The sequence below is a fragment of the Anastrepha obliqua genome, chromosome 2 (genome assembly GCF_027943255.1).
Source record: "Anastrepha obliqua isolate idAnaObli1 chromosome 2, idAnaObli1_1.0, whole genome shotgun sequence".
Classification (NCBI taxonomy): domain Eukaryota; kingdom Metazoa; phylum Arthropoda; class Insecta; order Diptera; family Tephritidae; genus Anastrepha; species Anastrepha obliqua.
The window spans coordinates 21,918,280-21,935,444 of record NC_072893.1 but is presented as its reverse complement, the minus strand read 5'-3'; the positions used below and the strand labels follow the sequence as shown (position 1 = coordinate 21,935,444).

General features: G+C 40.2%; 1 protein-coding gene across 1 annotated transcript in view; it reads right to left on the bottom strand.

Moving 5' to 3' along the window:
- Nucleotides 1–17,165, bottom strand: part of LOC129237354 (cytochrome P450 4g15) — a 32,361-nt gene that overhangs the window by 6,376 nt on the left and 8,820 nt on the right. Inside the window, exon 3 of the mRNA XM_054872042.1 lies at nt 15,096–15,278. Within this exon, the coding sequence (XP_054728017.1) occupies nt 15,096–15,278 (183 nt within the window). The remainder of the gene's footprint in view (nt 1–15,095; nt 15,279–17,165) is intronic.

Here is a 17,165-nt window from a genome sequence, read left to right as displayed (position 1 = left end):
ACACACACATACGTATGTATGTATGTATATGTGACAAATGCTCTCGCCACCGTAATATTCCAATCCAAGCCAAAGCAAATAGTTATGGCAAATAATGCGACGTGACGCCAAGCGATGCAATGCCAGGCCGAATCGTCTTAACATTGCAGCGCCACTGCCGCCGGTGGTTCGCCTTTTGGCCAAGTCGTCAAATGGCTTATTGATGCATTCACAACTGGCCGGCTATTCGAGGAAACACAATGAAGAAGAAAATTTGCTAAGTGCAAGTGGAGAAAAAGTTGGATACCAGCGGCAGCAAGCAAGTGTGCGTGTGTGTGTGTGTATGTTTGGTAGGCAGGCCACAGTAGGAAAATAAATGTAGGGAAAACGAAATTACTTAGCTGCGCAATCTGATGCGTGATCGATGTTATAATCAATGGAAATGTGAAAATTTGAAATCGTTTGAGTGCATCAAGTGGCTCAAAAAACGCTTTGATTTTCAATTTTTTTTTTTTTTTTCGCTGGCGGTCTTCAACATTTTTTTCATATAAGGGGTTAGGAGTAGTCAGAGATTAAAAAAAAAATTGGATTTGGTTTTGCATTTTGTTAAAGTATAATATCTTAAAAATATTGTGTGAAAATTTTAAGTGAATCCGTCAAATACTTTTCGAGTTATTCAACAATTAACAAAGCGCGCCTGGGGCGCTCCGGAGCAGATAGCGAAACTTTAAACGCGTTTTTCTCAAAACTATGTTTTTTGAATTGGTGATCACTATAAAATAAAAACCGCTTTCGATTTTTTTTAAACAATTAATTGTCGGTTTGTAGGGCATCGAGAGATTGGAGGAAGTGAATTTAACTAAAGGGAACTATGGAACTATTGTAAATGAAATCTACTTTACACTGCGTGAAATAACTATTGACAAATTTTGATAATTCGTTTGTTTCTAATTTAATTACAGAATTTTTTTTATGAAAAAATAATTTTTTTCCCCACGGAAACCTTACTAATCTAAGTTTCAAACTTTATGCAAATTCAAAGAAAATCAACAAAGTTTCGTCAAAATTTTACTTTTTAATAAAAAAAAAAAAAATGCGGGTATGCAGTTTTATTGCACATTAAATTGGCATAATACGAAGTTTCAAGTTCCAATTTTTGGCAAACGGTGTTGACTGTTTTATTTCATACTAGGTTGTTCAATAAGTTTTGCGGTTCGATAAGAGAGGGCGTCTAATTTTGTTATGTTGGTACACTCTTTATGAAGGGTTTTCCAATAACAGGTGTTATTTTGAATATCCCGCGATTTCGGTAGATGTCACTTCTGAAGCTGCCATTTTTTGATATTTGACAAGTAAATAGAAACTTCACCATTAATGGAACGATACACGCCTAAACAACGCATTGAAATTATTCAAATTCACTATAAAAATGGTGAAAATTTGCAGAGGGTTCGTAAAACTCGAACATTTTTGGGTCATCGTGAAGCAACTTGTCGGACCGCAATACAGAAATTGGTGAACAAATTCGCGCTGTTGGGACAAGTTAGTGATGTGAAGAATAAAACCCGTGCACGTCGCTCAAGAACAGCCAAAAATATTGCTGTTGTAGCCGAAAGTGTTGAAGAAAACCCAGGTTACGTGCCACACAAGCAACGGAACCATTAATCTTTTACGGGAATAACACCTCTTATTGGAAAACCCACTATGAATGGATGTGAAGTATCCTTTCAATTTGTCACTTCATTTTTTGTTTCACAGCATTTACTACAATGGAAAAAATCAATTATCGTGCAGTGATCGAATTTTTCTTTTTGGAAGGTTTAAAAGCAAAGGAAATTTATGAACGAATGTTGAAAGTGTATAAGGACTGCCCTTTCGCCATCAATTAGTACCGTAGAAAGATGGGTTGCTGAATTTAAACCTGGTCGTACAAGCCTTGAAGACGATCCACGTCAAGGATACAGGATTTCCTAATGGAAAATCGTGGAGTGTCTCAATAAAATTTAATAGAAGCTCCAAGCATTTCATTGGGCAGTATAAGCAATATTTTGACTGAAGTATTGGGTTTCAGAAAGCTGTGCGCACAATGGGTGGCGCATTCGCTAACAATGGAATAAAAACTCATTCGAATGCGACTTTCTCAGCAATATTTAGAGCAATTTCGAAAGGATAAAGTGGATTTTGTACGTCGATTCATCATTATGGATGAGGCTTGGCTTAATAACTAAATCCTTAAATCAAAACAAGTAGCAAGGAGTGGTGAAAATCGGGTTCTTCGGCTCCGAAACGAGTGTCCAGAAATCGGCCAAGAAGGCATCAAGAAATTAGCATCAGTTTTTTGCGATGCGAAAGGAATTTTGTTCGTGGATTAGGTGTAACCTTTTAGACCAGCTCAAGGGAAAAATTAGTGAAAAAGACCAACTTTGCAAACGAAAAAAATTCTTTTTCATCAGGACAACGCATTGAGTCACAAAAGCATTTTTACAATGGATAAAATCCATGAATTAAATTTCGAATTGTTGGAGCATCCTCGGTATTCACCAGATTTGGCGCCAAGCGACTTCCATCTGTTTCCAGACCTAAACAAAAAGCATGCATGGAAAGCGGTTTTCATCAAATGATGGAGTCATACCAGCTGTGGAAGCGTATTTTACAGGCCTTCCAGATTCTCACTTCAAGGATGGGCTTCAAAAATTGGAATCTCGTTTAATTAAGTCTATTGATGTTCAGGGAGGCTATACTGTATGAGTAAAAAAGGGTATTTCGAACCATAAAAGGGTGTTTTTTTTTACAGAACCGCAAAAATGACTGAGCTACCTAGTAAGTATACGTGTGAGTATTTTCTCACTACTATGAAATATTGGAAAAGTATAACAAGTGGCTGGCGTTTTGCCGTTGTCTAGTAATCCAAATATTGGATAAAAGTCTATGAGAACGACAAAATCAATTATTAACTTTAAAACCCAATAACTTGACGCCCTTGTATAAGTCAATTTTCTTCAAACCTTTAGGAGCCCTAGTTGTGGTAACTTGCGTCACGTACCAGAATTTATTTAAATCGCCACAAGTTGAATGGCCCGCATTAACCTCACGCAATCAATTGGCATTTCTATTGCAACACTTCCTCGTGTAAGGTACGCGAAAGTCACACCCAAGCGGCTAATTAGAATGCAATAGAAGTATTTGAAGTTAATAGAAATTCTGCGCATACATTTTACCAAGAAAATTCTGCTTCCTTGAACGTTTGTCCTGCACCACCACCAAACAGTCCGTGAGTTGAAGTGTTCCTTCAAAGCGACAAATTCTGAAGGGCAGCGAGAAGAGCGTGCAGTGACAAAATTGATTGACAGCACCCATAAGCCATCACCAGCAATCAGTCAACAGCCATCAGCCACCGGCAATCACAAACACTTTTATATAAATTTATGCAGATTTACCTGGTTGTTTGTAGTAGCTGCTGCTCTGCCTATCAGCTACCACCGGCAGAGTGGCCAAATGAAAGCAAAACAGCACAAAGAAAAGTTAGCTGTAGGAAAGAAATCAAAACTGGTTGGTAGCTAAAGTATTTTGCTTCGCGGTTGGTACGAATGTGTGTCTTATGGGCGGTTGTTGCATGCGCGCTGCCGTTTGCAAAAAATAAGAAAAGCCAATACAAAACCCTGTGTAAGTAGTGAAAACTAATGCATTGTTATGTAAGGGGTTCGCTCACGTTGGAGCACAAATATATAATGTAAATACTTATGCACACGCATATGAAATGATATCATAACGTTTTTTTTTAGTTTTTTTTTGCATTTTCATTGCGTTGAAATTGGCGAACATTGGGAGCGTTAAACTTGTGGGTTGCTGTTCCACTGCGATATTGGAGGTTATCGCGCTGCTAGGAAAGAAATACATCAAAACACATACAAGGTGAAGTCCAAAATAAAAAAGACTGAGCTAAAGTGGAAACAACAGGAGCTTTTTTCCGATAACTTCGAGTTTTTTTATTCAAAATAGTCTCCTCTGGCCTCGAAACACTGTTTTGTGCGATCTACAAGCTTTTCAAAAGTGTTTAAGGTCATTGACCGGAATGCCCTTCAGGATGTCGGTACAAGCCTTTTGGAAGGCGTCTATAGACGCAAAACGTTTTCTTTTCGTCTCAAAATGCAGTTTTCGAATAGTTAGAAATCACAGGGAGCCAGGGAGCCATATCCGGCGAATACGGTGAGTGATTGATGGTTAAAATGCGATTTTTAGTCAATAAAGTAGTCACAAGAGTGGATCGATGAGATGGTGCATTGTCTTGAAATAAGCGCCAACTTCGTCCTCCACGATATTCTGGACGAATTCGACGAATGCGATGCAATAAATGCTTAAAAACGCCAAGATAGAAAATTGCATTGACGGTTTGGGCCGTTGGCTCGAACTCCTTGTGGGCAATCCCCTTGGAATCGTAAAATCAAATCAGCATGGACTTGATTTTTGACTTCTCTAAACGCGATTTTTGGGTGGTGGCACGTCTGGGGCTTTCCATTCGGCACTTTCACGCTTAGTTTCAGGTTCATGTTGGAAGCACCACTTGTCATCACCAGTTACAAAATACTAAAGGAAGTTATCGTCGTTTCTTGCCTCTTTAATGAGGTCTTTTGAATGTTGAATTCTGAGCAATTTTTGGTCCTCAGTTAACTTGTGAGGAATGAAACGTGCACAGAGCTTTCGTAAGCCCAAATGATCAGTTAAAATGTGATAAATCGATGTTTTGGAGATTTTCAACTCTGGTTTGATGAATTTCAACGCTGATTTCGGTTCATTTTTGGTAAATTTACGAACACTTTCGATGGAGGCTGCGATGATTATTGATTTTGGGCGGTCCGTATGTTTATTGTCACTCTGAATTCTGGCACGAGATAGACAATCATCGCCATAAACTGTTTTTATCAATTCAAATGTTTCGGTAAAAGTTTTACCAATTAAAAAAAATTGATATTAGCTCTTTGTTTGAAACTCTTTTTTTTACCGATGACACAAACATAGGGACACTTTAAGCGCAATAACTTCGCTTCCACTGAACCGAATGTCACCAAGCTTTCACTGGAAGTCAGCTATTGATGTAACTTCCAACGCTCTAACTCCTAAAAAAGATGCCGCCTTCGATCAAATTTTCATGACGCCAGTCTAGTTTATTTTGGACTTCACCTCACCATACTTGGTCGTGCTATGAGGTCTGTTGCAGCTCAAAATTTGTTAAACTATTTAAGTAACGAGTTTTTAGATTTCATTGTAATTTTGTCTAAAAACGATAGCTTCTTATGAGAAGCTTTTTCAAGACAGAAATGCACCGCTATTGCCATTGCCTGCTATTTTGGTCGTTTCTTTCTCATGCTAACCGGCGCTACTTGGGCACAATAAGTGATCGTTCAAACACAAAGGGGGCCTTCCTCTTCCGCTACAATCAACAGCTGGTAGGTGCGTTAGATTGCAAGAGTATCACGGGTATTCTACAAGTAGCACCCAGATAGCTGTACTGATGCTATAATGTGGACCCTTACCTGTGAAAAATTTCCCAACTTAAAGAAAGAAAAACCATCTTTAGCCATTCAGTGCTGTTTATGTAGTGGAGGAAGGAAATGGGATCTAGGCTGGACAATTGCCTCAGACTTTCCCCGAAAGGCACACTAAGGAACCTTAAGTGCCTAGTCACCAGACCCGGATCTTTTCAAAGAAAGGCTCTTTCTGTGATGGATCGCTACAGCTTCTGCAATGGGGGATGCTTCTCCAAGCTTCTCCGCATGAGTTCCGATCACCCAGTGATTGGTGACCACCGCTGTGAGCTTGGAAATTGATTGGTGGTGTATGCCTAGCACTTTAAGCGTCCTGCTTTTGACGTACTGAGGAAAAAGTACTTTTGAGATAGCACACGATAAGAGAGAACTTCACCTGTCTTGCGGTTTTTTAAGGAAAGAAGAAATAAAAGAAAGTTTCCCTTTAACAACGGCTAAGGGGACACCGATGTCAGAGACGGGGACAACTGAGATCTGTTTTGTCGACTCTTTTGAGGCAAGGTCATCGGAAATTTCATTGCCGGATATGGAACCCAGACAAGAGAACTTTTTTCTGCACATTCGAGACGTTTGAAGCATAGTAAGATGCTCAGTAAGCGACTCCTGCTGGGTTGCTACTGCAGGAGCCACCTCTGCTGCCACTTGTTATGGGCTGACCCACCTTCGAGACGAGTCAAGAGACATCTTGTCAACTATATTGGCGAGATCCAGAATCATACACAACTCAACTACTGGATCGGACAGTTTACATACATACTTTAAACGACAGTTTTCGAGAGTCTCTCACGACCGTCCTAAACTTTCGACCTCCGCATACCTCGGGGTTCAACCACCATCCATCGCAGACTAAGAACTTCAGCTGCTTCGTGAGAAATATGTTACCTTAACCAAATTATGTTCTGGATATTGTAGCAGGTTAGATTTACTGGAGGTTTGCACTTCGACCTTAAACTTCAGGTTAAACTTCAACCTATCCAGAATCGACTCCGACATATTCAATATATGCCCGGTATGTGAAGCCTCCCCGCACTGTTCTAACCACCTATTCGCATGCCCCCTTAAACCCACTCACCTAATACCCTTCTACCTTGGATACAACCCGTCGGACTTTGGACTCCTGGACCTTGGACCTTTTTGGACCCAAGTATGTTACCTGTGGTTACTTCAAGATGAGAAATATCGTGACGATCGGTGGCCACACCACACTGACAGGACGTGATGAACTAGTACAACAACAACAATAACAACCTATAAGAGGAACATATTTTTCTATCATCTGATTTTGCATGTTCACAGCGAGCATAGAATTAGGAAAGAAGTGAGTGGCAGCCAAGCACAAAATCCACTCAGATACGGTGCAGGATGTGTTTTTAAATAATATTTGGTACTTATAATAAAACCACACAATACCAGAAAAGTAATAGAAAAAATAATATTTAAAAAAAATTATAAGAATAGTAAATTTTTTAATTTCACTTCATTTAAATAAGAAAAAAAGAAACAAGTGTCTTGACCACCCTTTAAAAGTTTGTACTTAAATTTTGCCAAGCAATTCAAGCCAAATATGCCAAACATGCCAAAACCCCTTGAAACCACGTCAACACTCAATATCCGCTGCACGCTGCGCATTCTCCTATCGTCCATTTTGAGCTGGGCGTTGGTGTTGTATTGGCATTTTGACAATTTTCGCATGTGTGAAGGAGAAAATACATACACCAGTCTCTTGCTCATAACCAGCTGATATGCATGTGTGTGTGTGTGTGTTGTCATCAATGGAGCTATTGCAATGTCATTAACATATTTGCTTAATTGCCATTTTTTCGTTTTAAGTTTTGCAATTTTCTCAAAAAGGCAATAATGGGCAATTGTGTAATTCAATGACAGGCGACGTATTGAGGCAGTACTTTAGTTACTGTTTTTCTCTTTAGGTTATTTAGCGATTTGTGATATTGAAATGGTGCGTTTTAGCGCTGATTGGAGTTGTGACCACTCGCCACACCAACTAACTAACCAATCGGCTGTGATGTTCAAATACTTCACACTTTTTTCGTCCTGAAAAACACCACAGTAGCCTGGAAGTCTATAGGTCTCCTCAGCATACCTTTAATATATATCAACGATAAATTTTAGTTCAAAAAGTTGTACCTATTAAAGATATTTAGGTAAAGTTAGGGTAGGTTTGGTCATAGGGATTATCCGCTATGGGACACAATCAGGCTTATAGCCCAATGTGATGCCGCGTGGGGAACTTGACCTCATCTCCTCTAGAATGGCTGCCTTGCGAGGAACCCCCTTAGACAAATACTCAAAATTCGTCGTTGGGGGAACAAGAGGATAAGAACCAGTCAGGTGGGAAATGGAGGAAGGGGCTTTGAAAGAAGAAGAAGGGAAGCGGAAGAGGATGACGACCAACAGTGGTTAGTTACGCTCATACTAACCGCTTTAAGCTACCGATGAATTTCACCAGGTGCGTGATATTTAAATCCGCAATATTCGCACGTGCAGCAAAAAAGTGAGAGCCCATCTCAGCACCTTCTTCTCAGCTGCCCTATCCAAATCTTTGCCCGACGAGAGTAGGGCAGCTGGGAAGAAGTTGCTGAGATGAGTCCACCTACTCCACCAGCCAGCTTCTGCAGAAAGGACTTGAAGCAATCTCAAGTCTCACCGCATGGGCACATAACGAACAAAGTTCAGTAAGGATACCTACCAAATTCGAGAGCTATTACTTTGTTAGCCTTAAAAGTTCCCTCGAGTGCCCTCGATCTACCCTGACAAGAAGGATCACGCGACTTTGCACGTTTATGCACTAGTCCAGCGCTCGCTGAGTTGACGCGAGGCTCCTCTTTCCAGAGGTAGATCACATGTTCTTAAGGGAACTCCAATGCTCTCGTTTTGCGATGAAACCATATCCAGGGTTCTCTGTCTGGCCAGTTCACTAGCCGAGCAGTTTCCCTCTATGCTGCTGTGACCGGAAACCCAAATGAGCCTAATATCGAAGTATTCGGATGCAATCGAGAAAGAAGTCAGGCGTTCTCCGACTAATTTATAATGCACACACGATGAGCCCAAGGGCCTAATTGCCACTTGACTGTCGGAGTAGATGTTTACATACTTTACAGTAATTACAGATGTAAGCAACCAATTCACTCCTTCCTTAATTATGGCTATCGTAGCTTGGAAAACACTACAGTGATCCGGAAGCCTAAACTTCTCCAATAATCAGAGCAAATTTCATTGGTCTTCTATGCTGACGGCAATGACATAGATGGCTGCTCTTCCAAAGTGAACGATTATCTCGCCAGCCTTTCTCGCTTTTTCACTGCTAGGAATCTTCCCACTAAATTCACGGTGATTCTATTATATTTACCACTTGAACGAAGGAGGTCCAACTGCAGTTGAAGGTGAAAGTCGACGATAAATCAATCTCAAAATCTTAGGGGTCACCATCGACAGTTTGCACTCCTTCTAGGCGCACACAACTGCGATATCCACTGGGGCGTAAAACCGAAACTAGGCCCTCAAATCGTTAGACGGCAGCAAAGGCAAAGAAATGTTACATTTGCAACAATTGGCCGGTCGCTTCTGAATTACGCTGCGCCGATCTGATCGGCTGGATCTAGTGATTTGTAGTGAGCAAAACTTCAAACCAGCCTACCTACAGGGCAATCTGCCTGAATACTGCCTTCAGGGCAGGCACGGGAGGGCTTGTGAACTGTGAATAAACTTTAGAAGGTTTCTGATTCCCACCGAACTGAGATCTTCCAACTCATTGCAAAATTGTCTACCTAAAACCGTAAATCTGCGTCTGGATGGAGCAGGATAGTGGCAGAGAATGTGTAAATGTGTATTAGGCAGTGGCCTGTTATGACAGAAATCAGTGTGCTCAGACTGAGCTTATTTTGGCATTGCAAAGATTCTGTGCGATTTAGTAGGTAGATTCGCAACGCCACCTTTCGTTCGCTGTTCTTAAGATTATATAGCTTCTTGTCAAAAATAAGTAGCTTTCGTGTATGTGTTATTGTCTGTGTATTCATCAGTCAGCTTGGTGCCAAGTCCCGCTAGTTTATTGGACCTGCAGTTGCCCTCTATGTTGCCCTGCGGCCAGGAAACCATATTATCTTTGGGTGAAATGACTCAGCCTTCTCGTTAAACAATGTCCGGCATTTCATGGCTACCTTGGAGGTTGTCGACTGCGTTGTGAAGGATTGGTTGTCAGTGAAAATGTATCTTCATTAGGTATCGCTCCACACTGTACCAGTATCCGATATTTAAGATGAAAGATATTTAAGTTAAATAAAAAGTTACGGTTTCGCCTTGGATTTTCGCCTTCTTTGTCTTCTTTTTGACATCTCTCGACGAACAAAATTCCACGGAATTAAGTAAATTGTGAATTAAGAGGGAGAAAATAGTTAAAAATGAAAAGATAAAATATGACGGGTCCGTCTGCTCAAACTCTCTGTGTCTACTCACCAAATGCGTAGTTCCAGGTAATGCCATTTGGCGCCGAAAATAGGTACTTGTAGAAAATTTCATATTTTATGGGTCAAATATCACTTCGAAAAAAAGAAGAAAAAGATTTTGTTTATACGACCATCACCTGCTGTCTCTTAAGCTCATCAGGCAATTCACTTCCGCCGAGTGGATCTCAAGGCAATTGCCAGAAATTTTTAATTAACGCGCGCGAATGATCTCATAAAATTAAGCACATGAAATTGTAAATATATATATATATACATTAGGGTGACTCACAAAAAAAGTTGCAGGGTTTTCAACGGAATTATAAAATTTATTATATTGCTTTTTTTAGACTTCTGGCAAAATATTTCGAAAAAAGTAGTAAAAAAGGGGTGCAGGATCGATTTGAAAATACTTTGAAAATCCAGTTTTAAAAATGAATTAAATTTTTTTAAATTTTGCTTTAAGTTTTCTAATGACTTATGACCAAATATTTGGTTTTCGTATTCTTGTTTTAACAATAAAACAACAAAGAAATTAAATTACTGCTATTATTAATTTATCCACATTTCGAACTTACTTAGAAATCGTCTTTAGGAACTTTTGGCGGTTCTTAAAAATACCAAAAAATTACCTCCGATGATAGAAAAGTTTGCATAAAAATGTTTAAAAACTGTATGTGCGGAATCAAAATAATGCGATTTATGATGTTATTTTTTTTTTTTTTTTTTTTTTTTTTTGGAAGTAAAGCTTAAGGAAAACTTGAATAACTCAGGCAAGTATTCATCAATTTAGGCTTCTAAGGCATGACTCATAAAAAATATCTGCTGTTGGCCAAGTCGGCCTAGAACTATAGGTTTCGCCATTTGTGATGAAATAACATCAAGACGCACAACACAAATATGAGGAGGAGCTCGCCCAAAAACCCAACAGAAGTGTACGCGCCAATTATTTATTTGTTTTATTTTAAGTAACCAACTATTCGAGAGAAAAAATCTGAGACAACGGCGAGTGGCTTATAAGATGGAACCATGAACTGGACCAACATACTTGTATAGGAGAAGAAAATGCGGTTCATCAAAGCTAAGGTTAAGATGGCTAGGGCATACCATAAGAATGGGCCCAATCAGAGATCAACGAAAAATAATTGACACTAAGACATTTGCAACGAAAGCAAGAGGCGGACTAAGATCAAGATGGATTGACGAACTAGAAGACGAAATGGGGAAACTCAAGGTCAACAATTAGAAGAAATCAAATCAATCGAGACAAATGGAGATATTTTGTGCAGCAGGCCAAACCTCACACAGAGCTGTAGCGCCATATGATGATGATTTTAAGGCATAACTGGAAAGGTACTTTCTCACAGCTTCTTTTTTTCTTCGAAAATTATTTCATTGGCGTTACCATTTTTTTCGTAAACAAAACTATTGTAATTCTGTTGATAAAATTAAAAAAAAAAATTAATAAAATTTCCAGAGCTTTAAGCTTCAACTCTTGTAACTGAGATGATTCTTTTGAAAACATAATTTTAACAACTAATTTTATTTATAAAAACTTGATTTTTTGATGCACTTTCAATTCGGACGAGCTCACGCAAATCCTAATAATTTGATGAATTATTGCGACGGAAGTTTTAAAATATAAATATTTTTATTAGTTTGGTGGAAAAATAGTAACAATTTTTTTTTCCTATCAAGTGTGATGCACCCTAATAGTATACGTGCGCACAGTAGGGCGCGTCAGTTTGTATGAAACGATTTTTTTCCTCATGATTCCTTGTATATTTGGTTTCTATATAAAATTATACAGGGTCCGGCACTCGAAGTGTAACCAACTTCAGATCGCTTGCGCAGCTGATGCCCGTAGTATTTTTTATAAGCGTGTGGAGAGTAAACGCATTTTGCCGAGAGTAAACGAAAAAATAAAATCAGTAATGGATTTCAAACGTAAAAGTGTGATTGCATTATAAAGGGGTTTTCAATTGGCGCGGGTCGATTTTGGCGCCCTGTGGCAGCCATTTTGATTTGGTGACATCTGTCAAATCTTTTGTTTATTATTCAGTTGTTTATGCCAAATTATCATGGCAAGTTACACGATTGAACACCACGTTCAAATGATAAAACTTTATTATCAAAATAAGTGTTCATTAACGCAAACGTTGCACGCATTGCGCCCATTTTTCGGCAGACGTGGTGGCCCTTCCAATTTCTTATGGCCCATATTGAACCATATGGACCTAGACGACATGTGGTTCCAGCAGGACGGCGCTACGTGCCACACAGCAAACGCCATTTTATTCCATTTCAACATCTACCCGCCCTTATTGAAAAACCCTTTATTTGGCTGGAAAATCACAACCAGCAATTGTTCGTGAGCTCCAGCACCTTAAAGAAAATAAAGTTTTTGTTTATCGCACCATTTCTCGTTGCAATGAAACTGGTAGTATCGCGAAACGTTATGGAGGTGATCATCAAAAGACTGCAACGTCACGTGAAATCGTTCAAAAAGTGACTTGAGCGAAATCCCCGACGAAGTGCCAATCAAATGGCGAAAGAACTGAAAATATCTAACCGTAGCATCCGCCGCATACTGAAAAATGATCTCAAAGTCAAGCCTTATAAGATCCAATCGACGCATAATCTCACACCAGAGCAGCAACAAGTCAAACTCGAGCCTGGCGTCAAGGTAAATGCAAAATATTATCGGGAAAGTATTCTGGAGGTTGCTTTGAAGACGTAGGCAGACAAACATTTCGGTGGCAGACCATGGACGTTTCAACAGGGCTCGGCACTGTCTCGCAAAGCTCGAGTGAACCAAGAATGGCTAAAAAATCATGTTCCACACTTTATTTCGTCCACACAATGGCATTCGAATTCGCCAGACGCAAATCCGATGGATTATTTTCTTGAGGCCATTTTGGAGAGCAAAATCCGAACTAAAGGATTCACCAGTCTCGAAGCGCTAAAAAAAGCCATTGACCGCCAGTGGACCAAAGTACCTGAAAGTCACATTCGGGGAGCTTGCAATTCGTTTCCGGACCGTCTCAAGGCCTTAGTCGAGACAAAAGGTGCTCATATCGAGCAAAAGTAAATTGATTTCTAATTTTGTAATATTTTCACACATTTTTTACTTTGAATTGAATAAAAGTAATTTTACAAACCAAATTTATGGCCTTTTTATCGGTTATACTTTGAGTGCCGGACCTTGTACAATATTTTATGTTTTTATTTATTTGCCTGATCTGAACTGTATTGTGGAGAATTTAATAAATCTGCAGTTTTTCCACAAACTCCAAAGCTCGAATCCAAAGCATTCTAGGCATGACATTCAAAATTCCCCCTTTTAAGTTATGTCTCTCTTTTCAGTTAAGCGGAAATGTCAAAGTAAATGTAAAGTATTTCACAGCCGCTTACGGTTACGGGGAAAAACCAAAATTCAATAGATACACACGGCTACGGTTATGCTTATGGCCCCATGGTGCGGCACCGAGGTATTGAACATAGAAATGCCAGAAGATACATATCTACTGAGATACGCGGGCGATATAGCGGCGGTCATACTAGCTCGGGACACTAAAGACGCTAGAAGGAAGCTGAACTAAGTCATGATAAGGACGCAAATATGGCTTGAGGACCTCGCCAAACATAAAACCGAAGACAGCCTTATGACATGAGGTCACATGTCACTCGAGGTCAATATGCAAATAGGCGACATGCCCTTAGTGACCCAAAAGTAGTGAAATACTTAGGTATTACACTTAACTGCAGACTTACGTTCTGGGCCCAGATACAGCATGCGGCTACCAAAGCAGCAAAGGTCACGGGTATGCTAAATCGATTAATGGCAAACATCGGTGGGCCAACACAGAGCACTGGAGGCTGTGCAACGAACAGCGGCACTCAGAGTTGCCTCAGCCTACCGCATGTATGGATGCATGGAACTCCAAGAAGAGACACGTCATCACTAGATGGGCAAGGCAACCGATTCCAAGTGCATATACTATGAAGCTCTGAGCGAAGACGCTGAACACACGTTTTTTAGTTGCAACAGATTGCTCGCGGAAAGAAATCCTCTGAGGGAGCAGATTGACGACATCGCGCCGAGCAAAATAATCAGGAAAATGCTCGAACGGGAGGACAGCTGGAACGCGGTAAAGAAATATATACATTAATGATAGTGCAACAAAGTAAAGCCGCACAGACAGAGACACAAGAAGACGAGCCTATAGCATGAAAGCTGGCTACAAATATGTTTGACCCAGACGTGTGTGAATAGAACTGTTCCTTTACGGGTGCCGTTCTGGGCTCTCACGAAGTAATATAGAAAGCAGTGCCGGGAAGGGTGTCTCCCTAGAAGGAGAGGAATCGTTTTAGTGCTCACACCACACAACGCAGTAGACGACGGTCGCTGTAAGTGTGAAGGCATTTTGAACCCTACTCTACCCACCAAAAATAAAAATAAAATAAAAATGGTGCGGCACCTATAATCGTTTAGAGTGATGCCCATATGTTTGATCCGAACAGCTGATTGCTATGGTTACGGTTATGGCTAAGGAATGGCACCACTAGTTGAAGCTTTATGCATTTACAGTACATACATACACATGGAAATTAGTAAAGCGGTATGCACTTATGAGTAAATAAATATCCATATATTGTCCCAATGAATTGCAAAAATAAAATGTCTTCAAAAATGTACGAGTACATTTTGTTGTTGTTTATTTATCTAAGTCGAAGAAAAATTTCCATGAGAATAACTTAGACGGAGACGACAGGCAGCCCATTCACCTGACTTTATATCTGTATAATAAATATCATTTGAAAGATTTTCTTTTGAAATGGGCTATTTTTAACACAACCCGCCACTTATGAATGAGTCAAGTCATTAATAATATTAAATGTATGTGTGTGTATGTGTGTGTTTGAGTGTGTTTAACTGTGCATACAAACTTTTTCAAATGGTCTACTAGAGTGTCTACCTAAATTTCCGAGCACATTGAGCTGATAACTAACTGATGACACAAACTTGGTTTTTTAGCTTCCAGCTGAGTGGAGACTACGATTTCACAAAGACATACACACACATATGTACATACTTTATTTTGCGAATACTTACCGAGTAAAATCTCCACTGTCGCCTCGCTCATATAGTCGTGACAATCAAATGTTTTTCCACCCTCGGCGCGCAATTTACGCACCACATGAAGTGAATTCTCGTTAAATAGATCAATGAAACTCTTCAACACATTCAAGTGGAATGTTGGAGCTATCAGCTTACGATGAGCACGCCATTTCGCACCTGGAAAATGAGAGGTTTATTAAAAATTAATGTAATATTTTCAAATTTTCAAATGTGGCTTGGTTTTCTTTATAAATTGGATAGATTAGTTTAGGTGAGCCTATCGCTTGGATGGGCAGGCTCTTAGAAAGAGTTCACTAAATGGACATAGAGGCGCTTTTGCTATTGCCCAGACATATTTCCCAACTCCGCTCCCTACATGTCCATGAACTATTCCGTTCTAAGAACCATTTCTAGCGAGAACTTAACTTAACTAAACGGAGCCTCGAAGAATCTAACCAAACTGCTTCGGAGCCTCTGAAGCACATTCCTCGAAATTCGCGGTATTTGCACCTGAACAACTACTGAATGGACTCTACTTATACTTTATATTTATAGCTCCTCCGAAAATCATTATTCGGGGCTTCAAACCTCGAGACCAAATAGCCAATAAGCCAGTGTTCTTTTCGTATTCTCTTCAGAAAACATAAATTCGTTTATGAGAGCCTCAGTAACGAGTTCCGTATTCTTCGTTCATTGTGAGTTGGGGAATGATAGACGCGATACTCTGTAGGCTCCCATATTAGTCCTTCTGTTATTAGTAGCTGCTTGTTAGTGTGATTTGCCCAATACATAAGAAGGGGGATTCTGCAATCTGGGAAAACTACCGCGGGATAAGCCTGCTTAACATCGCTTACAAGGTCCTGTCGAGGGTATTGTTTGACAGAATGAAGCCCATCGTCAACAAACTGATTGGGCCTTATCGGTGCGGCTTTAGACCTAGTAAATCCACCATAATACAGATCTTCACAACATGACAAATCCTGGAGAAAACCCTACCCAACGAAAAACAACTCGATACACACATTTCGGTCATCGTACAGAGAGACGGCGAAGCAAGGAAAGAAATCGGCCTGAAACGATAAGAGAAAGTTGACTAAAATCTCATCTAGCAATGCTGAAGCGGCAGCAGGAGCAAACAATATGAGACAGCTGTACCGCATAGTTGGCCGTCTAATCAACCGGCAGAGTAATAGTAACCAACCAATCATAGATCTGAATGGTGCCTCACTGACCTCCAATGATGATCAGATCCGTAGATGGAAAGAACACTTTGAAGCAACCAGCAAAGTAATTGTAACCAATCAATCAGAGATCTGAATGGTGCTTTACTAATCTCCAATGATGACCAGATTCGTAGATGGAAAGAATAATTTGAAGAAATTAGCAACATCGCTCTTAGCAGTGAATCTAGCTTCGAAGTGGGCAGCAAAATAACCACATGTTGCGCTAGTCTAGCGGAGATCAAAGATGTAATGGCTGAAGCTTAACAAAAACGCGAGCGCAGATGGCATACTTCCCCAACTACTGTTCGCCGAACCGCAAGTTTTAGCAAAAATTCTGCATCCCCACATCACCACCACCTGAGAGAATGAAAAGCTGCCTCCGTCCTAGACAAAAGACATCATTGTAAAACTATCCAAGGAAGGCGATGTGCGGGATTGCAGTAACTGGTGAGGAATAAACTCCATCTAAAAATTCTAGTCCAGATCATAAAAGGCAGACTCCAATGTATCGAACGCTCCTTAAGGGTTGAACAAGCTGGATTTTTCCCTCGCCGAAGCTGTGTTTATCAAGCCAACACTCTTCGGATACTAGTAGAACTATCAGTTGAGTGGCGCTCCCGGCTTTACATGCTATTCGTCGACTTCAAGAAGACATTTGAATCAATCAAACGAAACTCAATATGGCTGGCGTTGAGTAGAAGGGGAGTTCCCGCCAAGATAATTCGCCTCAACAGAGCCCTTTACGTGAACTTCAAACTGTCAGTGCTCTACAACGGCAACATCAGCGACCCATTTACCACCAAGGCAGGCGTAAGGCAAGATTGTCCTTTGTCGTCGCTTC